This window comes from Mustelus asterias, chromosome 5, assembly GCF_964213995.1.
Source record: "Mustelus asterias chromosome 5, sMusAst1.hap1.1, whole genome shotgun sequence".
Lineage (NCBI taxonomy): Eukaryota > Metazoa > Chordata > Chondrichthyes > Carcharhiniformes > Triakidae > Mustelus > Mustelus asterias.
The window spans coordinates 62,813,204-62,838,897 of NC_135805.1; the positions used below are offsets into that span (position 1 = coordinate 62,813,204).

At 41.6% G+C, this 25,694-nt stretch overlaps 1 protein-coding gene across 1 annotated transcript in view; it reads left to right on the plus strand.

Moving 5' to 3' along the window:
* kcnk3a (potassium channel, subfamily K, member 3a) overlaps window positions 1-9,726 on the plus strand; it is a 90,251-nt gene extending 80,525 nt beyond the window's left edge. The window contains exon 2 of the mRNA XM_078212666.1: window positions 8,882-9,726. Coding sequence (XP_078068792.1) covers window positions 8,882-9,726 — 845 coding nt within the window. The remainder of the gene's footprint in view (window positions 1-8,881) is intronic.
* Window positions 9,727-25,694: the final 15,968 nt, after the last annotated feature.

The following is a 25,694-nucleotide window of genomic DNA, read 5'->3' on the forward strand; positions in this document are numbered from 1 at the left end:
TCCTGACTCAGAGCACAGAAGCTTTTGGAATAGCTCCAGGCAAACTGTTGGTTTCATGGACAGTAAGAAGTTTAACAACACCAGGTTAAAGTCCAACAGGTTTATTTGGTAGCAAAAGCCACACAAGCTTTCGAGGCTCTGAGCCCCTTCTTCAGGTGAGTGGGAATTCTGTTCACAAACAGAACTTATAAGACACAGACTCAATTTACATGAATGGACAGCAACCTCCAGTAATCCCGGTCAATTGAATGTAAGTTTGTGCTACATTTGAGAATTTGTATGCAAGGGATAGTCACAGTGAAAACTCCACCTGATAGTAGTCCAAAGGGTAAGAGAATGATCAAATAAACTCGCATTTATATCACACTTTTCACAACTTCCATCAGCTTGCCCCAAATTGCTTCATGGCCAATGAATTATATTTGATATGCAGTCACGGTTGTTGTGTAGACAAACATGTTTTCGCACTGCAACACCATAGAAACAGCATATGAGATGAATGTAAATTCTTTCTTTGATAATATTGGTTAAGAAAGGAAGGTTAGTCAGGGACATGGCAGAAATCCTTATTCTCTTTGAATATTGCCATCCAATCTTTTATATCTACCTGAATAAGCTGATGGGATTTTGATTTAATGCTTTATCTGATAAGCAGCCTTTGAAAACATTCCTTTACAAATATTTTCTGTGCTTTCCATTTGGTCAAAACCCCATCCGTCACCTTAACCAATAATTCTGTTTACTATTGGCACAGAGTGGCGGCAGTGCGTACTATGTACAAGATGCAATGCAGCAAGATGTTCTGAAAGCACCTTTGAAAACAGCAGCTTCTACCACATAGAAAGATGAGGGAAGCAGACACATGAAAACACCACATCCTACAAATTTCCTTCCAAACCACACCACCATCCTGACGTACCTTCACTGTCACTGGGTCAAAATCCTAGAGCTTCATTTCGAACAGCACTGCAGGTCTGCCCACACCAGAGAGCCTGCAGCAGTTCACGAAGGTGGTTCGCCACCACCTGCTCAAGATCAATTAGGGATGGGTAGTAAATGCTGGCCTTGCCGGTGACGCCCATACCCTGAGAGCGAATCAAAGAAAACATACTTGCTTAGGGCTTGGGCAACAGCTATCTGATCAGAATGATGTGTATGACCACTGCCCTTGCTGGTGAGGTTGTATGTTTTCTTTGATTCGTTCTCAGGGTATGGGTGTCACTGGCAAGGCCACCATTTACTACCCATCCCTAATTGATCTTGAGCAGGTGGTGGCGAACCACCTTCGTGAACTGCTGCAGGCTCTCTGGTGTGGGCAGACCTGCAGTGCTGTTCGAAATGAAGCTCTAGGATTTTGACCCAGTGCGGTGTCCTCCTACTGCTCAGTGTTGGACATGATCCTGAGTAAGGTGCTGGGGTTGCAGTCTATGGAAGTTCAGGGCCACTGCATCTTTAACATACATTTTTCCCTCACATGTGCATCCTCTCAATGGGATGAAATTGAATCTGTACCAACTCTTTCATTTTGTTGTCAGAGAGGGATGGGATGTGTGATTCAGATCAACAGTGACTCTACAGCTGTAATACACATCTGGAATATTTTCTAGATGCCTAAACATCAGGGCCAGAATTCTCCGGCTATTCACGTTAGTGGGATTCTCTGGTTCTCTGGGCAGTGCACCCCTGCCCGCAGCTTTCCCGCCCACGGCTTTCCCACCGGCATGGGGTGACGTCAGTAGGAATTCTCATTGACAGCGATTGGACCAGAGCATTCCACCACTAGCAACCAACTCCCCACCTCCCGCTAACGGGAAACACACGGCTGGCAGGCCACAGAATCTCGCCACAGAATTTGCTGTATGCACGTTTCACTACAATGGCTTTTAGTTATGCCAGACAGTACACTAGTTACAGTTACACATTTTAAAGTGAAGCATTCAATAAATATTGAATAACTGACATTAGTTAACCCCCAGATGATTAGTTTTATGGAATGCTGAACTTTTCCACTAAATAGTGAAATTTGGAAACTTCTTATTTCTTTACCCCTTTTGTGTATGATGGTGTCTGTCCCTTTAAGACAGTAAGAAGTCTCACAACAACAGGTTAAAGTCCAACGGGTTTATTTGGTAGCAAAAGCCACTAGCTTTCGGAGCGCTGCTCTTTCGTCAGGTAAGTGGGAGTTCTGTTCACAAACAGGGCATATAAAAACACAAACTCAATTTACAAAAAATGGTTGGAATGCGAGTCTTTACAGGTAATCAAGCCTTAAACACTTGTATCCTGTAAAGACTCGCATTCCAACCATTATTTTGTAAATTGAGTTTGTGTCTTTATATGCCCTGTTTGTGAACAGAACTCCCACTTACCTGACGAAGGAGCAGCGCTCCGAAAGCTAGTGGCTTTTGATACCAAATAAACCTGTTGGATTTTAACCTGGTGTTGTGAGACTTCTTACTGTGTTTACCCCAGTCCAACGCCGGCATCTCCACATCATGACCTTTAAGACAGTGCAGGGCAGGTGAGTCACCTGACTCGAGGGACTCGAGTGTCCTATCTCAGGCATTTTACTTCTGGAACCATGTTGTAAGCATGTAGAACTGGGCTCTGCGCCAGGGTAGCCTTTGTGCTGCATTAACCTCCTGTACCAAGTTCTCTTATCAATAAGTACCTCCTGTTCCTAACAAAGCCTGAAATCTCTTGACAACGCCATAACAGCCACAACAAAACAACCCCAAATCCAAACAGATAAGCAGTTGACCATAGGTGATTAGGTAACCCACAGGCGTGTTGTCAGCATTGATCATTATAAAAACCTAAGATCAGAACATCCTGTTCTTCAAACTTGCTCCAACCATAATCCATATAATCCATGCATAGCTATTCTATTACATGCCCTTGTCTCTGTTTTTCATGACTACTGCACACACATGCATACGCATTTGCAACCATGCCCACACATCTGTTCACACACTCACACACTTATTGATCTTCTACTTTACAGAACACTAGAATGTTGACTATAATGCAACACTCCTGGTGAAGAGCAGCATTTATTGACAGTGAATTTTGGGAAAATCACATATTGCAGCCCCTAACCTGTCATTCATGGATTTTATTAGATGCAAACTTTTATGGTCAGTGTGTGCCTGTAATTTCCTGAGTTGCACTGCCTATGAGTGAGGCTCATTGTTGGAAGTGCTGGATCATGGAATCAGTCTTTAAGGACCTTCCACTATTTCACCTGAAAAAAGCAAGTACTGCTAATATTAATGTAGGCCACAACTCCATTCTCAGCAACTGTGGATCCAGGTCTTTTCAAAACTGTTGATTTACCCCAAAATAGCTTCTTTGGGATTTGTTGCAGATGCCACTACCATGAGGAACAAAAATGTTTGATAATCATGAACGCTTTTCAATTGTGAGTTTTGCACTTGCATCTTTGTTTTTATTCAACACCCCTGACAAGGCAGCATTTCATCCTCATCCCTAATTGCCCTTGAGAAGGTGGCGGTCAACTACCTCTTGAACCACTGCAGTCCACCTGATGTAGGTCCGCCAAGGCTGTTAGGAAGGGAGTTCCAGCTTTTTGATCCAACGACATTGAAGGAACAGCAATATAATTCCGAGTCAAGATGGTGTGTTGCTTGGAGGGGAAAAAGCAGAAGGTGATGTTCCCAAGCATCTGATGCCTTGTCCTTCGAGATGGTAGAGGTCGTAGGTTAGGAAGATCCTGTCAAAGGGGCCTTCATAAGTTGATGCAATGAATCTCGTATGCACTGCTGCCACTGTGTGCCAATGGTGGAGAGAGTGAATGTTTAATGTGGTGGATGATTGTCAATCTTAATCAAGTGGACCACTTTGTGCTGGATTGCATTAAGCTTTTTGAGTGTTGATGAAGCTGCACTCATCCAGGAAAATATAGAATTTTCCATCACACTCCTGACTTGTGCCTTGTAGATGGTGTATAGGCTTTAGGAAGTCAGGAGTCATGAGTTACTCATTGCAGAATTCCCAGTATTAGCTAAGTTAGTCTTATGATCATTATATAAGTTTAATAGCTTTATTTATTTCATCTTTACATTATTGACCTGCATTGTATTACTCTACAATATTTTGTCCAGTGGAAATATGTTCAGCAACTTCAGCCTGTTGCAGTAATATGTTTCAAACACTGCTTTTTGTTTTTAGATGTGGCATTTTCTGCAATCATGAAATAAAGAGTATAAAGTAAACCAGAAAAAAAAAATTAAATTTTCATTATTTGATAAAATAATCCAAGTGAAAATTCTAGCGTGTAAACAGAAATCTTTGAAAATACTCAACAGATATGGCAGCATCTGATAGAAAACGTGATCTATTCTCCTTGGGATATTATCCCTCCACAATTTCTAAACTCATGGACCCCAAACCCCAACTGCCTGCTCTATCCCCTTCCCAAAATCCACAACAGGGCTGCTCTGATAGACCCATTGGTTCAATCTGTTCTTGCCCCACAAAACTGATTTCTTCTCATCTCAACTCTTTTTCTCCCCTTATCCAGTCTCTTGCCACCTACCTTCATGGTACCTCAGTCATCCTCCAACTCTTTCCAGTTTCTTCTCCCTAATGTCTCCTCTTCATGATACACATCCAATTTCTCTACACATCCCCCACCAGGATGGTCTTTAGCTCTCTGCTTCTTCCATGATCTGACCCAACCAGTTAGAATGTAACTCCATAACAAATAAGAACAGTAACAGGCCATTCAGCCCTTTGAGCCTTCTCCACCATTTAATAAGGTCATGGCTGATCTAATGCTCACTAGGTCCAATTTCCTGCCTTCTCTCCATAACTCTTAATTCCCCAATTGATTAAAAAAACTGTCAATTTCAGCCTTGAAAATGTTCAAGGACTCGGCCCCCAGAGATTCCTGGGTAAAAAATTGCAAAGATTTACCACGCTGTGGGAGAGGACATTCTTCCTCAAATCCACCTTAAATGAGCACCCACTTATTCTGCGAGTATGTCCTTTGGTCCTACACTCTCCCACAGAGTGGAAACATCCTCCCAACATTTACCTGTCTGACCCCTAAGAATCTTATTTGTTTCAATCATATCACCTCTCTTTCTTCTGAATTCCAAAGAATACAGACCTAACTTGTTTAATCTTTCTTCATATGGCAGTCCCTTCATACTTGGGATCATCCTAGTAAACCTCCTCTGTGTCGCCTCCAATGATAATATATCTTTCCTCAATAAGGAGGACCAAAACTGCACACAATATTCAAAATGTGGCCTCACTAGCATCTTTGCAGTTGCAGCAACACCTCTTTAATTTTATACCCCAGCCCCCTTGCAGTAAAAACCAACATTCCATTTGCCTTCCCTGTTACCTTCTGCACCTATGCTAGCTTTCTGGATTTCATGAATAAGGACCCCGAAGTCCCTTTGTGCTACAGCTTTTAGTCTCTCTCAATTTAAATAATAATCCGCCTTCCCATTCTTTCTTCCAAAATTAACAATCTTACTTTTTCCCACATAGAATTTCATTTGCCAATTTTCTGCCCACTCACTTATCTTGTCAATATATCTCTGTAAACTATTTATATCCTCCTTGCAAACTGCCTTCCCTCCACCTTTGTATCATCCACAAATTTGGCCAGTGCACACTCTGTTCTTTCCTTCAAATCATTAATATATATTGTGAAGAGCTGTGGTCCCTTCACTGATCCCTGTGGCACTCCACTGGTTACTGCCCTCCAACCTGAAAAAGACCCCCTAATCACTACTGACTGCTTTCTGTTCATCTATCTCAAAATATTACCTCCAACACCAAAAGCTCCTATCTTGTGTTGAAGCCTTTTGTGAAGCACCTTATCAAATGTCTTTTGAAAATCCAAATATACAACATCGACGGGTTCTCCTCTATTTACTATGGCTGATGCCTCTTCAAAGAACTCTAGTAAGTTTGTCAGACATGAAACCATGCTAACGGTGCTCGATCAGATTATGACCTTCTAAGTGCACTTTTATTTTTCTCCTTACTAATCAATTCTAATATTTTTCCAGTAACAGAAGTTATTGAAGTCACTGAAGTTACTAACTGGCCTATGGTTTCCTGACATTTTGCCCTCCTTCCCTTTTTGAACAAGGATACCACATTGACAATTTTTCAATCCTTTGGCACAGATCCAGAATCCAAGGATTTTTGGAAAATGACTACCAATGCATCTATAATCTCTGTAGATTCTGAGGTGAAGAAAATCAGATCTAGGGGACTTGTTAGCCTTTAACCCCATTAGTTTCCTAAAACTAATTCCCCTTCCTAGCTACGCACCCCCCCCCCCGCCCCCGGCCCGGGTATTTTTACTATTTCTGGGAAATGTATAGTACCTTCTACAGTAAAGGCCAATGCTAAATATCTATTCGACTCCTCTGCCATTTCTTCCCCCAGTTTCATTATCTAAAGGGCCAATACTTTCTTTTGCTTCTTTCTTCCTTTTTATGTACTTAAAGAAAACTTATTGTCTATTTTTATGTTTCTCACTTGTTTGCCCTCAGTTTATTTTCTCCTTCCTGATTATATTTATAGTCCATCTTTGCGTCATTCTGAATATATCCCACTCTTCTGGCCTAACATTAACCTTTGCCAGCTTATATGTTTCCACTTTCATTTTAATACCCTCTTTAACTTCCTTGATTATTCATTATTCTTCCTCCCCATAGAGTCTTTCCTCCTCATTGGGATGTATTTTTATTGGGAGTCATGAATTACCTCCTTAAATGTCTGCCACTGCTGATCTAGCTTACCTACTAATCTATGACTGAGCCATTTCCTGCTCTTCCCCTGAACTGATAAATTTCATTAACCCTTCGTAACTCATCTTCCCATGATTAATCTCTGACTCTTCCTTTCCTCGACCTCTCTTATGTAGAATTTTGTCTCCGGGTCAGGTTTGCCAAGTTAGGAATTTTTTGGATTGGTGAACCTGATTTTTAAAAATGTCAGCCCGCAGATTGGATGTTCAGTTGGACAGGAGGGGTGATGGGGTGGCAGGTGGGTGGGCAGTGGAGGCGGTGCAGGCTGAAATGGGAGTTGGGACAGACTTCATCCTTCCCTCACACTGATCAGGCCCCATCCATTGCAATCTATGTCAATCCATGCACCCACCCACCTCCCCCCCCCCCCCCCCCCCTGCCCATTGGCCCCTCAAACCCCTAGGCCAATGAGTTCCCTCCACCCAAAGCCATTGTCCCATACCCTCATGTCAAATTGGTGCTCCTCTACCCACCCCCATTGCCTCATTCCCTTATGCAAAATTACTATCCCTCTACTCACTCCATTGTTATATACCCCTTATAGCAACTTTTTGCCAACACCATTACCCTACACACCCATGGCAACTTAGTGCTCCTCTACTCACCCCCATTGCCCGATACCGCTTGTGCCAATTTAGTGCAACCCATGCCAACCCATGACCCAGCCCACCAGCCTTTTCCCTTTCCCCCTCCATACCAACCCTCCAGAAAGTGGAGTCACAGGTGGACAGAGTGGTGAAGAAGGCATTCAGCATGTTTGGTTTCATTAGTCAGAACATTGAATACAGGAGTTGGGACGTCTTGTTGAAGTTGTACAAGACATTGGTAAGGCCACACTTGGAATACTGTGTACAGTTCTGGTCACCCTATTATAGAAAGGATATTATTAAACTAGAAAGAGTGCAGAAAAGATTTACTAGGATGCTACCAGACTTGATGGATTGAGTTATAAGGAGAGGCTGGATAGACTGGGACTTTTTTCTCTGGTGCGTAGGAGGCTGAGGGGTGATCTTTTCGAGGTCTATAAAATAATGAGGGGCACAGATCAGCTAGATAGTCAATATCTTTTCCCAAAGGTTGGGGAGTCTAAAACTAGAGGGATATCTTTTCCCAAAGGTAGGGGAGTCTAAAACTAGAGGACATAGGTTTAAGGTGAGAGGGGAGAGATACAAAAGTGTCCAGAGGGGCAATTTTTTCACATAGAGGGTGGCGAGTGTCTGGAACAAGCTGCTAGAGGTAGTAGTAGAGGCAGGTACAATTTTGTCTTTTAAAAAGCGTTTAGACAGTTACATGGGTAAGATGGGTATAGAGGGATATGGGCCAAATGCGGGCAATTGGGATTAGCTTAGGGGTTTTAAAAAAAAGGGCGGCATGGACAAGTTGGGCCGAAGGGCCTGTTTCCATGCTGTAAACCTCTATGGCACCTAGTATCCTTGGACAGTTCCTTGACAAGTTTGACATTTCCTGGATAGCTTTGACAGGTTTGAATTATGGACAGCTCTTGAACAACTCAACAGTTCCAATGTGTTTGTGTATAAAAAGTGCATAACCATGTTCACTTTTAACGATCTTTATCGTCTTACCTCTCTCAAAGGTGTCCCTGCCACTATCCAAATGCATCCACCTGGTCCAGATTTCCTCTTACTTGTACTTGGCCATATCCTGGATTCTACACCACTGTGGGCAGCTGGTGATTGAAGTGCTGAAAATTTGCAAATTTGTAGCATTAATCTGCAAATCACACCCCCTTCCCCCTCCCTCGACCCCACCATGAACACCACAACAGTATAAATCTCATCCTATTTCCAATCGTCTTCAGTTCTGATGAAACGTCATCCAGACTCGGAATGTTAGCTCTGTTCTCTCTCCACAGATGCTGTCAGACCTGCTGAGCTTTTCCAGCATTTTCTGTTTTTGTTTCATATCCCAGCATCCCCAGTAATTTGCTTTCATCTTACTTTTTTTTGCAGCAGGCTTATTGAATACTTTAATGCAAAGTTTCCTGACTAATGTAATAAACTGAGATTTATTGTTATTGGATCCTGTTTGTTAATAAATTAATGTATATTTTTCTTTGGCAGGATATGGCCATGCTGCTCCCAGCACCGATGGAGGGAAGATTTTCTGTATGTTTTATGCCCTGCTTGGAATTCCACTCACCTTGGTCATGTTTCAGAGCATGGGAGAAAGAATCAATACATTTGTCAAGTATCTCTTACACAGGATCAAGAAGTGCCTTAGGATGAAACGAACTGAGGTCTCCATGGCAAACATGGTCATCATTGGTTTTTTCTCTTGCATCAGCACCCTTTGTATCGGTGCTGCTGCATTCTCCTATTATGAGGATTGGACCTTTTTCCATGCTTATTACTATTGTTTCATCACACTCACCACCATCGGATTTGGGGACTATGTGGCTCTACAGAAGCACGATGCTCTTCAAAAGAACCCTCACTATGTGGCATTTAGCTTTGTCTACATTTTGACAGGCCTGACGGTAATTGGAGCTTTCCTCAACCTGGTCGTTCTGAGGTTCATGACAATGAACGCAGAGGATGAAAAACGTGATGCAGAGCAGAAAGCCTTGCTAAGAAGAAACGGACAAAGTACCATCCGTACAACAGAGACCTCTGGGAACTTCCGGAACATGTACGCGGAGGTTCTTCATTTTCACTCCATGTGTTCGTGTCTCTGGTACAAGAGTCGCGAGAAGTTGCATTATTCAATTCCTATGATCATCCCTAGAGATATATCGACATCCAACACTTGCATTGAACAGAGTGATGCATCTCCAAATAGGCTTCCTGAAAACTTTTCAAATGGGTGCGTGTGTAACCTGCACCGATCTACAATTAGCTCTGTCTCTACGGGACTACACAGCTTGTCTGCCATCAGAGGACTAATGAAAAGACGAAGTTCTGTGTAATAAGGACTCGACAGATTGATTCAGATATTGATGGATGTTATGTATATAATTAACAGTATCTGCAAGTTAGTAAGTCAATTGGACCATATCCATTTTGTTTAATATCTTACCAGGCAAATATCATGAGATTTTTTCAAAAGAGTGGCATGCAAAAATATCAGTTATGGTGTTTGCTTTGGGATTTATACTTAATAAGTTTAAGAAAAGGAACAAACAAGCCGCCTAACGTACTTGCAAAGACAGAGATGGAAACAATTTTTTGAAAAGAACACCTGTCTCTGGAAATGGTATTAACAAAAACTACAGCTTGTCCTAATTAAATACCGCCTGGGATGAACATTTGACACACAGTCAACTGCATTTAATAAATACCCTGATTCAATGAATCACCACTTATAGTATATAGATTTAAAGGTCTCAGATTGCTTAGAATGTTACTTAATGGTAATACTGCTCGCATATAATGAGTAGTGTTGTTGTGCAGTTCAGGATATCCAAATCTGTCAAAGCCAAAGCTGGTGTCAAAATATTTACTTTTGATACCAGAGAGTGGGAGCTTTGAATAAAGCTAGGAGTCAAAGAGGAGGAGAGTGGCAGGAGCCAGATCTGTAGGCAGGAGTCAGAGCATGAGTGTATCAGTTTGAAGCAGAGTTCGCTGCTAATGGTTCAGAAATTATATCCTCAAAATCTGGCCATACATGTTTTTCAGGAGCTTTCCGGCCCAACTAAGCTCCCAATAAGGCAGTGGTGCACTGCGCATCTTACAAGACCCCTTTTTTTTAATGCTCCAGCACTTTGCTCACTATTTGTTGATCTCACACAGCACAATATGGCACTAACCGACAGGGAGGCCCGTATGCTCACCTAGGGCCGCAGCACCTGCATTGGTCCAATCTTCAGTTACAATTCACTGGCGGCTCTGCACGGCTCACCACATCCAAGGAAGTGAGAGCTGAGGCCCAATATTTGGGGTGCCTTGGCCTTCAAAAAATAAATATGGGGCAAAGCTATACTATCAAGACAATAATGAACAATGGTCATTTAGAAGAAATATTAATGACAACTAATGGTCATGGGCGGCATGGTGGCATAGTGGTTAGCACTGCTACCTCACAGCCGCAGGGACCTGGGTTCAATTCCGACCTTGGTTGTGTGGATTTCTCCGGTTTCCTCCCACAGTCCAAAGATGTGCGGGTTCGGTTGATTAGCCATGCTAAATTGCCCCTTACTATCAGGGGGATTAGCAGGGTAAATATGTGGGGTTACGGAGATAGGGCCTGGGTGGGATTGTTGTTGGTGCAGACTCAATGGGCCGAATGGCCTCTTTCTGCATTGTAGGAATTCTATGACATCCTATGACATAAATCATGCAGCCAATATGTTCAAGAGAGGGGGAGGGAAAATGTTTCGGAGAAAAAAATCAAAGTATCAACAGTTGATAGGGTTACTACTTCAGTGAATAACCATTTTCTTGCATTTTTACGATGTACACCCCATTTTATGTACAACAGTAAACAGCTGAGTTTAGGAAGCAAGGTGATATAATCAAATCTACGTTTTGCAAACGCCCACATATAACAAATATTTAGCTTGGAAAATTACTATTTGACATACGTTGACCATAACAGAATAATAACTCATTACTGGCTGGTTCAAATCAAAATCAAAATTTTCTCTTGCAGTTTTTCAAAAATATCACTTTCCCCTGTTTACTGTCCGATTAATTTCCTGCTGCAGACTGGATTACCTCATTCAATTATTAAATCTTATTGCACACTACCAGACAGATATTTTAATACCTGCGGGGCTCATTTCTTAACTACTTGTTTATTTTTAATTCATTCATAGGATGTGGGCATCGCTGGCTGGGCCAGCATTTATTGCCCATCCCTATATGCCCTTGAACTGAGTGGCTTGCTGGGCCATTTCAGAGGGCATTTAGGTCTCAATCACATTGCTGTGGGTCTGAAGTCACATGTAGCCCAGATCAGGTAAGGACATAAGATTTTCTCCCCTAAAGGACATTAGTGAACCAGCTGGGTTTTAATGACAATCAGCAATGGTTTCCTGGTCATCAATCGATTTTTAATTCCAGATTTTTATTAAATTCAAATTTCACCATCTGCCATGTTGGGATTTGAACCCAGGTCCCCAGAGCATTATCCTGGGTCTCTGGATTACTAGTACAATGACAACACCACTACACCACCACCCTCAACATTATTTGTAAATGTAGTGAACATTATAATAGGTCAAGGTTGACAGGATCAACTAAAATTGCAATCTAAAATAAATTATTAATTTATCCGCGATTGCGTGGTAAGCTCAATAGGAATAAAACAGGACTTTGAAAACTAAAAGCAGAAATTGCTGGAAATACTCAGCCATTAATAAGAGAAAGCAGTGGTTAATGTTGTCGCCAGGGCCTTCTAAATGTGGATGGACCTGCTGCGCATTACCAACATTTTCTCATTTTATTTCAGATTTCATTTGTATTTTTAATCAGAACTTTGAAATAGTTAGTATAAAGCTATTTGTGATAGTACACTGCACCATTCTATCAGATTGTTAACCATTGTACTGCATATGCTTGTGCATTTTGTACATCTTAATGGTCACACGTTAGGAGTCAATTTTCTAACCTCATGCTGCTGGCATTACATCAGACATTCATTAGCCAAGAGGCTTCCTGAGCAGTGTAAGTGCCGATTTATTTAAACTATTTTCAGCCTCTAAACGTGCGTAAACTCATGATTAACATACACTGCTTTGCTAATGATAATAAAATGTTAGGCTGGAAATTAAAATATTTGTTTGCAAAGTGTGGAGAGTGAAGAATTGCTTGTTGATATTTTTCATATTTTATCCATGTTGTTACAGGATTCCCCCCCCCCCCCCCCCCCCCCCGGTTGGTATCTTACTGGTATAGTTAAAATTTAACTGTGGAAAGGACTGGCCTTTTAAGATTAAAATCTAATAAAATTGTGAAATTCTCTATTTCATTTTACTGAAATAAGAAATGTGTCAAAGCTTTTTTATCATGCACTCATCAGGACACCTCACAAGAATGCCAATGTAAAGGGAAAACAATTTGTACTGTATGAGATGAGAATGCTGATTGGTTGGTAAGTGGATTCTGGCAGAGGCATTGCCATGGAGAGTGCACCAGTTGATGGTTACTGGTAGATAACTGCCAAGCATTGTTTGAAATCTAAACCAGGCAGCTTGACCTTGATTGGTCAAGGCATTGCCCTGGGGAATGAATCAGCAAATGGCTGTCACTTATCTAATTGGCTTGATGGCAGCATCCTGTTAGTGATGAATGCCCCTCATGTTGCTACTACATAGTAATGGCGTGAAACAGCTAGATTCACCTATTGCCCAAATTTATGAGGTACCTTGCCTTACCAGGGTAATCTGAGGTAAACTGGGCACTTTTCAGGTCCATTTGTGAATTTCAGTGCCACTGTGATATTAAGCATGTACGTCATCCATCCCAAAGACTGCTGGATCATATCAGATAAATTGTCCCAGTCACTGTTCACAATGGGCAAGGTACAGACTGTACCCAACCAACCAATACTTGCAAAACTGAAAACGCACATTATTAGATGTGATTCCACAGTTGAACAATATTTGTTAAATAATCCTCAGTATGTTCAGAATTACATTGACAACCATTTTAAGATTGTCAGTCGAGCTTGCAGTGTGACACATTTGTATCTACTGGAAGCTACATATATTAATACAAATGGCCTTGTTCTTTGCAGACAGAAAGAACAAGTACACACATTGTACCTGTTTCAGCTAAACAAAATAAGTTACAGCCATTTGCTGATTCATTCCACAAGACAATATCTTGTCCAATCAGGGTCAAGCTGCCTGGTTTAAATGTCAAACAATACTTGGCAGTTATCTGTCAATCACCATCAACTGGTGCATTCTCCAAGGCAACCTCTACCATAGAATCCCTACAGTACAGAAAGAGGCCATTCGGCCCATCGAGTCTGCACCGACCACAATCCCACCCAGGCCCTACCCCCATATCCCTACATATTTTACCCACTAATCCCTCTAACCATCTCAGGACACTAAGGGCAATTTCTTTAGCATGGCCAATCAACCTAACCTGCACATCTTTGGACTGTGGGAGGAAACCGGAGCACCCGGAGGAAACCCACGCAGACACGAGGAGAATGTGCAAACTCCACACAGACAGTGACCCAAGCCGGGAATCGAGCCCGGGTCCCTGGAGCTGTGAAGCAGCAGTGCTAACCACTGTGCTACCATGCCGCCCCAATCAGAATCCATTTGCCAACCAACCCATATTCTCTTCCCATGCGATATAAATTGTTTTTTTTCCTCTTATACTGATATCCTCGTGGTGTCCAGATGAGTGCAAGACAAAAAGCTTCAACGTCTCTTTTTTCAGCAGTGCTCAATTTCTGTATCACCAAATTACTATTCATTTTCTTGTAATTAAAGATGCAGTAATTTAGACTGATAAAATCCAAATCTCCTAGAAAATGCACAGCGCTCCTTACTTTGCGTTTGTCATTCCCACCTATTGAGTTCTGAAACCAATAAGGTGCACCTTAAATTTGCATAATAGTGTAAGGTGGGTCATAGCGAGTCAGCAGTCTGTTTTACATCTCTTCAGATTTAAATTGACACAAAAATTGGGAGAGTTGTAAAGCGGGCTACTGACTCACAATTACCTCATTTTACATGATCACTCAAGGTTGAGTTCCACCACAATGCCTCCAAAAATAGATGCACCGAGACCTGACAGCGTTAGTCAATGGTAATTTCCCACTTGGTTCTGTGATTTATTGTTAGGCAACATTTAAGCTGTAGGTTAAGGTTTGTGTGGTAGACACGTTAATTTGCACTTTGTGATGCATGAAATTTATCCCGAGAAATTGCATGTTATCCCAAATTGTTCAGATTACTTTTCTGTAATTTTGAAAAACAAGCCTGTCTTTCTCTATCAAATACCGATTGAAGTGGTGTGTATTTCCAGCATCTTGATAGCTTGTTCTTTTCATAAATCAAAAAGTGTTCCAAAAATATCAAGAAACCAAATACTACAAACAAAAAATTGAAGTTTGAAACAGGAAAACTAATAAACAGGCCATATATAAATATTTCTTTAAGTTTAGCTTACGAGAAATATGCGTAAGAGATAATCACATCTGGCACTCTCAATGTGGCATTTATAGATGGCTAGAACAGCAGCATGGCTATATCAAAAATGGTTCAAACCTTTGCAGACATGGGACTGGATTTTATGAAGCCTGCTGGAGTAGGAGGCGAGAGAAGGGAGAGAGAGTGGGTTGGCATACCGGTCCCATTCCCACTGCCATAGTACTTTGTGAGTGGCGAACAAGGTAATTGATGGCCCTCCCACTCAGTGGCCATTCATGCTACTTAAGTAGCCAAGTTAGGGCCTGTTCCTGCATTTTGGTAACGGAAAATAGACCCTCCGCCATGTGGCTGGGGAACCCTCGCGGTCTTCCTGCAAGCTAGGTGAGGGTGAAGCCTCTTAGTTGGGTAGTGGCCATTCCCACAAGAACACCTGTCCCTCCTCTCACCAAGCACTTCACGCTTCTCTTCACTGGGATCTGCCTGACTGGCCCCAGTGACCTCAGACCATATCTAGCTTGGTGCGAGCCGAGCATCTGTCACTGAATCTCCAGATTTGGTGCAGTCCCAGAAGTGGCCACTGTTTCCAGTAGCTGGAACCAAAGACAGGGCCTGGAGAGGAATTTCATCCCTTCAAGGAATAATAATCCTTATGGCAGTGAAGGAGCTGTCTGATGGAGAGAAAATCCTCTCGGGGCTCACCAAGACAGCCGAGCAAGGGTTGCACATGACTTTCTGGCCTGCTGTTGAGGCCACTGATGTCCTGACAGAATGCAACCATTGGAGTGGAAGCATCACAGTAGGACAGGGGTGTCCAGTCTCACTGGTACTGCTTTATTTCCTTGGATGAATGCCAGTGCATACGTGGGCAAAGTGGTGGTGCAATTCCACAACCATTTTAGAAAACCATTTAGGTTGTTCTGAGAATCAACGTTCCCTCAAATCCATGCCCTAGGGAGTTGGCAATTGTTTGTGGCTGACACAGCAAGAAATGCATCCCTCTACTAATGCAAAACCCTACTCCCCCCACCACAAAAATGTGGATTAAGTATCCATGGGACGTCTCATGATTTATGTTTGCGTCAAATCATAAACGCATTTTCTGCTTTTTCTGACTTCTTGATTTTTCTATCTTAATTCTACAGCCGCTAGGATTTGCAGCACTGTGTGACTATGTTTTAAATTTCACCAGCAGAATCAGCAGGGCACAATGCCCTTTCTGTCAATATAAACCAGGAAAAAACTATATTTTGTACACACACACACATATATATAATATATATATTGAAAACTGATCAGTGAATAAAATGTAGAATTAATATATCCTTCATCGGTTTGAAGCTTTTATGTGCATGAGTAGTGATTGACCTAAAACTAACTCGGGATCACATTCATGCACGTCATTCATCCCTAACCAGATCGTATTCTTAATCTCCTGGTTTTAAATCAGAAAATTAGTTTTCATCCAAGAGTCTGCTGCTTGCACTGAATTGCAATTATTGTTGCATGATCTGGCAAAGTTAAGATATATGTACTTAGTTCTGTGGGATTGCATTTTTTTTTCTCTGGTGGACTTATTGCATTTATTTCCTTCCAATCAAACAATTTCCGGATACTCAATGCGTTTATTAAAACTGCGGAGGGCAAATCTGCTTTGTGCTCCAAGGGGCATAAATAGTGTTTGAAGTCCAAAGCATTTTGATACATTGTGCTATCATAAGTCAAATGATCAAGGTGACAAAAAGCAAATAGTTCACCTTTGCTCAGTTATTATATAGCATATCTGTTTTTTAAGTTTTCATTCCATGTATAACGCTGAATACTTATAATTTATTAATAATTAAGTATAGGTTGTGCACTACTGCACTCTATGACCATTGCACTTGGTTTTTCACTTTCCATTGTTAGATATTATGCTGCATTATGGAATTTTCACAAAAGCATGCCTCTCCTTAGTGCTGAAAATGCTTTGGCTCCAAGGATGATGCTATATTCAGGACAAAGTATATTTTCGATCATAATGCCTCACTGTAAACAGCAGAGTGGACTGAGGCTTGTAAAAGCAAACACTTTGCAAGCATGCAGCCACATATAGCACCTTCCATTCCATAACTCAGTGTAAGATTGAGAAATAAAACACCTTGCCACTGTTCAGGAAACAACACTGTTGCAGCCTTCAGTGGAATAAAACTAGACAGATTTTCATAGAGGAACACGAGAAGGAAAAACAAAACATTTTCAATTTTATTTTAGGGCTTCAGCCACATATGATTATGTTATTGAAACATACACATCTCTGAATTTGTAAATTAAATCTAGTATTCAAAATTCATAATGAACTATTCGCATTATTATTGATGACCGGCTCAGTTGCAGCCTCAGTCAACAAAGACCTCAATATGTATTGAATACATGTTAATACAAGTTAATACAAATACATACATTACATTCCAAATAGTCTGCTAGACACATACTGTAAATTTCAGATGTACATAAAATAAAAAATGAAATGATGTGAATAAGTTTACAGTTTAAAAATCTACACTCAAAGTATATTAATTTTTAAATATATTTACATATCAAGTGATCATCAACACATTTGACTACTGTGTCTTTTTATGTTTATTTTGCTTAAGTAAATAACCATTTGTTTACTTATTTGTTTACATCATCAATATTAAGCAACTTTGATGTCATACATAAGACATCTTATGTTCCCTGCTATGTTGAGGTGAAAAGATTTATAATATAATTATAAAGTTAGAACATGTAAGATAGTAAGACCTTAAGAGAGATAATAGCTATGTTCTATTTCAACTGTAAATATATGAATTTATTAACTGATGTTGGTAACAAAAATACAAATTATTAAATCTGCAGGGATCATATTGTATTTTTGAGGAAAATAAAGCAAAGATAAGTCCAGAACTCTCAATATATGACTAAGGTGGCATGAGAAATGGTGAAAAGCGTTTCTGCCAGAAGCTATTCATTTTAAGATGCTAAATATTTGCCAGACGGGTGAAGTCAGCTTATTTGGAATCTATTACATCTAACCCCTTTCCCATTGTCTTTCCTGCAAGTACAGTATAGTGTACTCCTATAGGACACTAACTGTTACAAATAGGTATTGTATATCTGTATAATTTCCCAGCTTTAGAGTTTAGCATCCTTCAAATACTTTATTTTGGCAGGAAAGCAAGGTTGTTAGCTGTAAAAGAGAATACAAGGTAAACCGATCAGTTTTGATTACATTCGGTTTTAAGACACTGAATATTAATATGGGGATCAATTAGCTCAAATGGCAAGAGTGTTGTGCAGAATAAGGTCAACAGCACGGTAGCACAGTGGTTAGCACTGCTGCTTCACAGCTCCAGGGTCCTGGGTTCGATTCCCGGCTCGGGTCACTGTCTGTGTGGAGTTTGCACATTCTCCTCGTGTCTGCGTGGGTTTCCTCCGGGTGCTCCGGTTTCCTCCCACAGTCCAAAGATGTGCGGGTTAGGTTGATTGGCCAGGTTAAAAATTGCCCCTTAGAGTCCTGAGATGCGTAGGTTAGAGGGATTAGCGGGTAAAATATGTGGGGGTAGGGCCTGGGTGGGATTGTGGTCGGTGCAGACTCGATGGGCCGAATGGCCTCCTTCTGCACTGTAGGGATTCTATGATTCTATGAGCATGGGTTTAATCCCTATACTGGCTGAGATGGTTCTTGGGGGCTGCCTCCTTACCTTACCCCATTGTGATATTGTGGCACAAGCCATGAATAGCAACCCTTAGACAACAAGGATGCTGCATAGAGAGAGAGAGAGAGAATATTGACACATGAAGAAAAGATTGAGGGCAGGAGAATTGAGTTTGAGGAAGAATAATGCAGATCACAGGCAAGTGCTCAATTTATGCTAAAAAATAAAGTAATTGTTCAGTATTTGTTTTCTATTAATGTAAATAGCAGTTGCTTCCACTGGGTGATCCTTTGGGAGTAGTCAGTCCTTAAAGTTAACAGCATGTACTGGTAAAGTAACATCTGTATTTTCAGAGAGTTATATGAGTTGCCAATGGGTGGTCTTGCCTACTCACAGCAAAAATCTGGCTACACACTACCCACAGGAATTTTTGGAAAATTATGGGCTGCGCAGACCTAAATTTATGGCTTGCACTACAGATGGCTGAAGCTTCCCACTGGTTTCCCTGTAAAGCAAGTGCTGAAACTGCATTTTTAACCTGGCAGCCTTGTGACCATTCCACCACTTTCTCTGTACCTCTGTAGTCAAGTATTGGCTCACTCTTAATTAAGTTAAATGTTCCTCACAACTGTGAAAGAAGCATGCTGGTTAACAGCATATCACCTTATAATGTATGTCCAGATTGATTCACACAACATCATCTTGTACATTGAACTCAATACTGAATAGTTGAATATAACTACAGGAACTCACAAATGCCAAATTCTCAGTGCTTCACTGTGAGTTGCTGCTGCATATTTAAAGCATTAATTCATGCTAAAGAAACTAAGGTGGGCGTAAAGTTTGCATGAATTTTGCATGAAAAGGTGTTTTAAACTTGTGTACTGCCTCTGAAAATGCCCTGAAGCATGATCAGTTGAAAATCTGTGTAATGAGGCACAATAAATCACATCTTGACATTGTAAATGTACAGCGTATTTTTGTTTAGAACTGGGTGTGAGATCATCCAAGTTATAAAAGCAATAATGAACATCAAATTGTACAATAATTGATATACATATGTTAACATTTCTTGAAGTGCAGCAAGACAGGGTTGTAAACACAGAGCAGGACAGTGAGGTTAGTTTTGGATTGCCCCAACGAAGTGCTGGCATAGACAGATGAGATGAATGAACATCCTCTATGCTGCAATATGTTATATAGCTCTATAGAAATTCAACAATTAATGCACAGTGCTCATGTTCATTGTTGTTTATTGAGCTTTTGCATTCCAGTGCACATGCCCTCTAACTGCACTGCATAATGGCAATTCGTTATCCTATGGTATTTGTTATTATGAAGCATATTTCCATGATGTACTGGGCTAACTAAACACATTTAGCATTGTCTCACTCTATGTTGTACATAACTATACCTTTGCAGGTAATGCTAGAGTATCTAGCTTTGTGTGTGCCGTTTCTGAATATGCCCAAGATAGTTTGTGCTATACTTTGTTGTAAATAAAATTCTTAGTTTAATAAAAATGATTTGCTGAACAGTTTTCAAATGGCTATTTTTTAAATAGATATTCTATTATTAACTAATTCTATACCACAGGTACTTGGAGACACCTGAAAGGTTAACAGAACCTTGGGGTCCGGGTCCATAGGACTCTTAAATCGGCCTCGCAGGTAGAGGAGGTGGTTAAGAAGGCGTATGGTGTGCTGGCCTTCATCAATCGAGGGATTGAGTTTAGGAGTCGGGAGATAATGATGCAGCTTTATAAGACCCTCGTCAGACCCCACTTGGAGTACTGTGCTCAGTTCTGGTCACCTCATTACAGGAGGGATGTGGAATTGATTGAAAGGGTGCAGAGAAGATTTACAAGGATGTTGCCTGGATTGGTTGGCATGCCTTATGAGGATAGGCTGAGGGAGCTCGGTCTTTTCTCCTTGGAGAGACGAAGGATGAGAGGTGACCTGGTAGAGGTGTACAAGATGTTGAGAGGTATAGATCGGGTGGATTATTGGAGGCTTTTTCCCAGGGCTGAAATGGCTGCTATGAGAGGACACAGGTTTAAGGAGCTGGGGAGTAGGTACAGAGGAGATGTCAGGGGTAAGTTTTTCACTCAGAGGGTGGTGGGTGAGTGGAATCGGCTGCCGTCAGTGGTGGTGGAGGCAAACTCGATAGGGTCTTTTAAGAGACTTCTGGATGAGTACATGGGACTTAATAGGATTGAGGGTTATAGGTAAGCCTATATATAAGCCTAGGTAGGTAGGGACATGACCGGCGCAACTTGTGGGCCGAAGGGCCTGTTTGTGCTATATTTTTTTCTATGTTCTATGTTCTAGAACAAAAATCCTTGGTAATCAGGATTACTTAATAAAAAACGTTTGACGTTACTTTGTTTGGAGAGGCATAGCTTCATAAGAAGAAAAGAAACTGGATCATTTCCTCCACAATGCCATCCATGCCACTGGTGAAATGATGCATTTCCATGTGTTTTTCACGAAATGATAAAGTATTTGCCAATCATACTTCTGTTATTATGCTTTATGTACTCTATTTTGTCAATGTTTGCAATAAATAGAACTAAGATAATAGCTTTGAGCTGTATATATTAGTATAAAAGTATAAAGGGTTCTATAACACATGGCATTGCCTTTTCCGTTCCCTCTCAGCTTTGTCCACATTACGTAGGGTCACCACCATGCTGGTTGATCACACTTCATATCAACCATTTTTTTGGGGTGGAATTTGGCAGATGGTTTTACACCTGCCCCTCCTGCCACAAAACCTCCTCATTTATCTGGGGTGTTGACTGACACGGAAACATGCTGATGTGTCTGCACCACTGACTGGGTTAGTACGTAGATTTTCCATTACATGGAATATTTAATGAAGGGTTATGTTGATAGTATCACCTGGGCATCTAAATTATTATCCAACCGACACAAGGAATAGAAAAATAAATGGGCCAGCCAATGCACAATGCACCTCAGTGGAAAAGCACTCACTAGCTTTTTACAGGTTAATTCAGCTCAGATTTTAAGAAACTAATGAAGTATCTGGGCATTTATTTATAAAGCATTGGTTATTCAGTTTGGAGATAAGTGACTGGAAGACAAAGGCAATGCAGACTCCAAGGGTTTTATATTTAATGCTAAGGTGCAGGGGAGTTGCAGCCAAATAGGATTCTGAAGATAATGTGATGATGTGAGTAACAAGGCCTCTGTTGGTCTCTTGGCAATCCTACTGTGCAAATCTAGAGGCCATATGAGCCCAGGCAGTGGGAAATAGTCAATTATATGTTGACTGCTGAGGCAGATAGGTTGACACTTTATCTTCACCCAAAAATGCTAAATGGGATACTTGCTACTTTCTCACAAAACACATGGTGGACACGTGACAGATAGCAGACTGCTTTCTGGGATTGTGGATGAGCACAGAATTAACATTGATCAAGTATTTGGGTTATTCTAGTTACTCAGGATTACAACAATGAGAATGTATTCGTCTACTCGCACATGCCGGTTGATGCTTCAAAAAGTGGTGAGAAAGAGGGGGCGGGGGGTCGCTATAGACAAGCAGCTCAGGGTAATATGTGGTATTTTTAAACAATTGTTCCACAAAATATGGATTCAGAAAATAGAATTACTTTGTATGGTTAGATTCTTAAAGCAAAGTGTTTTGCTTTTTGCAACAATAAAAGTATCAGGAATATGTTCTGCTGCTGCACATCATCTTCCTTGACTTGTCAAAATAGTTGCTAACTATTTGACTGCACACTTTTTCTGTCTCAGACCTTCCTATTTTAATGACCAACTGACTGACTATATCTCTGACTTGTGTTCTTATCCCATGTTCACAACCTTTAGGGAAGGTCTACCAGAAATGGTAGATGCTCGGGGGCACAGTGGTTAGAACTGCTGCCTCACAGCGCCAGGGACCCGGCTTCAATTCCTGACTTGGATCACTGTCTATGTGGAGTCTTCATGTTCTCCCTGTGTCTGCGTGGATTTCCTCCGGGTGCTCCAGTTTCCTCCCAGAGTACGAAAGATGTGGTGGTTAGGTGCATTGGCCATGCTAAATTCTCCCTCAGTGTACCCGAACATGTGCCGGAGTGTGGCAACTAGGGGATTTTCACAGTAACTTCATTGCAGTGTTAATGTAAGCCTACTTGTGCCAATAATAAATAAACTTAAAATGAGTCTTTTCACAGATGCTGCTGGCCCTGCTGAGTATTTCCAGCATTTCTGTTGTTATTATTCAACCAGAAGGAATCCCATGGTGAACTGCTGGGGTAGAGCTACCCAACACAATGGGTGTGAGCTATTTACTGATTAATGAAGCAAGTTAGTACACTTCTTAACAGTTGTACCCTTTGGGGAAGCAACATAAAATGTAACATATGAGTATGTTAATTTCCTTCCGAGTGTCTTTCTTTAAATGTTATGTGAATGTACTTTGCAATAAAATTTATGGCTGGCATATCTGCTAATTCTCTCTCTCTGCCCATCTCCCTTTATGCTTTTTGGATTAGTTTACAGGGTAATATTTGCTCAATAATGTCCCTTAACACTTTTTATTTTTCTCAACATTATTAAAATAGGCTCTTAGCCTACAGTCCTCAGAAGGATGACACAACTAAAGGCTCCATTTGGAGACTTTTCTCAATTCCAAGATTAACTGACGTGCTGTGCTTTTCCAGATTTCCAGTATTTCCAGTTTCTTCTTTTTATTAAACTCCTGAGTACAATTCACTTGGAATTTCTGTAGATCCTCCCAAATTTTCTACCACAACTATGGCAGAAGATCAATAGCTCCTGAAGAAATAACAGGCAGAATTCTCTCATCCCACCCTCGACAAGTTTGGGGGCGGACAGGAGCAGAGACTCTCGTAGAAGACAAAAAGTCAGAAATTCGCTGGAGAAAAAACATGTTGCAATTGTGGATCCAGAACTGGCTTGCCTGCAGAAGGCAGAGAGTGGCTGTGGAGGGGTCTTTCTCTGCATGGAGGTCAGTGACCAGTGGAGTGCCCCAGGGATCTGTTCTGGGACCCTTGCTGTTTGTCATTTTCATAAATGACCTGGATGAGGAAGTGGAGGGATGGGTTGGTAAGTTTGCTGACGACACCAAGGTAGGTGGTGTTGTGGATAGTTTGGAGGGATGTCAGAAGTTGCAGCGAGACATAGATAGAATGCAAGACTGGGCGGAGAAGTGGCAGATGGACTTCAACCCGGATAAGTGTGTAGTGATCCATTTTGGCAGATCCAATGGGATGGAGCAGCAGTATAAAATGAAGGGTACCATTCTTAGCAGTGTAGAGGATCAGAAGGACCTTGGGGTCCGGGTCCATAGGACTCTTAAATCGGCCTCGCAGGTGGAGGATGCGGTCAAGAAGGCGTATGGCGTACTAGCCTTCATTAATCGAGGGATTGAGTTTAGGAGTCGGGAGATAATGCTGCAGCTTTATAGGACCCTGGTTAGACCCCACTTGGAGTACTGCGCGCAGTTCTGGTCACCTCATTACAGGAAAGATGTTGAAGCCATTGAAAGGGTGCAGAGGAGATTTACAAGGATGTTGCCTGGATTGGGGGGCATGCCTTATGAGGATAGGTTGAGGGAGCTTGGTCTCTTCTCCCTGGAGAGACGAAGGATGAGAGGTGACCTGATAGAGGTTTACAAGATGTTGAGGGGTCTGGATAGGGTGGACTCTCAGAGGCTATTTCCAAGGGCTGAAATGGTTGCTACGAGAGGACACAGGTTTAAGGTGCTGGGGGGTAGGTACAGGGGGGATGTCAGGGGTAAGTTTTTCACTCAGAGGGTGGTGGGTGAGTGGAATCGGCTGACGTCGGTGGTGGTGGAGGCAAACTCGTTGGGGTCTTTTAAGAGACTTCTGGATGAGTACATGGGATTTAATGGGATTGAGGGCTATAGATAGGCCTAGAGGTGGGGATGTGATCGGCGCAACTTGTGGGCCGAAGGGCCTGTTTGTGCTGTGACTTTCTATGTTCTATGTTCTATTAATTCTCCCAATGGTGGGTTCATGGCAGCTTGTTCTTCCCACTGGTTGGGGTCATGACCACCATTTGCATTCATTTGCATCTCATGAATGTTCATCAAAACAACACAATCCTGTTAGGCCTCCCAATCTTGCATCATTCTAGTGAAAAATGAAGTCAGTTTAAAATCTGTGGAGAAAGAATAGAGCTAACGTTTCAAGTCTGGATGACCCTTCATCACAGTCCTTCCTTAATCGTGGTTTCCTACCCACTGTGGTTGACAGGGCTCTTAACCATGTCCGACCCATTTCCTGCGCCACTGCTCTCACTCCCCGTTCCCTCCGGGATACCCTGGTCCACTCCTTCATCACCCCCAACACCTCATCCACTTGTCATGCAATTGCAGAAGGTGCAACAACTGCCCCTTCGAATTCCATCCTGCTCACCATCCCAGGGTGCAAACACTCTTTTCAGGTGAAGCAGCATTTCAGGTGCGCCTCCTTTAATCTGGTCTATTGTATTCACTGCTCCCAATGTGGTCTACTCTACATTGGAGAGACTAAACATAGTCTGGGAGATTGCTTTGCAAAAAACCTTCGGTCCAACCGCAAACAGGACCCAGACCTTCCTGTTGCCTGCCATTTCAACACACCATCCTGCTCTCCTGTCCACATGTCTGTCTTTGGCCTGTTGCAATGTTCCACTGAAGCCCAACGCAAACTGGAAGAAGAGCATCTCATCTTCCAATCAGGCACTTTACAGCTTTCTGGACTGAACATTGAGTTCAACAACTTCTAAGCATGAACTCTCTCCGCCATTTATTTCCATTTATTTCACTTCATTTCATTTTCTCTTATTTATTTATTTTTATTTTTAAATTTTCATTTCATTTGTCCACTTTTTTAAAATCTCAAAAGAAAAGCTCTGACGAAGGGTCATCCTGACTCGAAACGTTGGCTCTATTCTCTCTCTACAGATGCTGTCAGAGTTGTTAAGATTTTCCAGCATTTTCTGTTTTTGTTTCAGATTCCACTATCTTCGGTAATTTGCTTTTATATGGTTCTAAACCCTGATTAATAAAGAGAGGCATGTACAAGTTGGTTCTCAGTTTGCAAGAGACTTCAAGGTGAGTGCAACATACAAAGTCTACCTGCCAGAG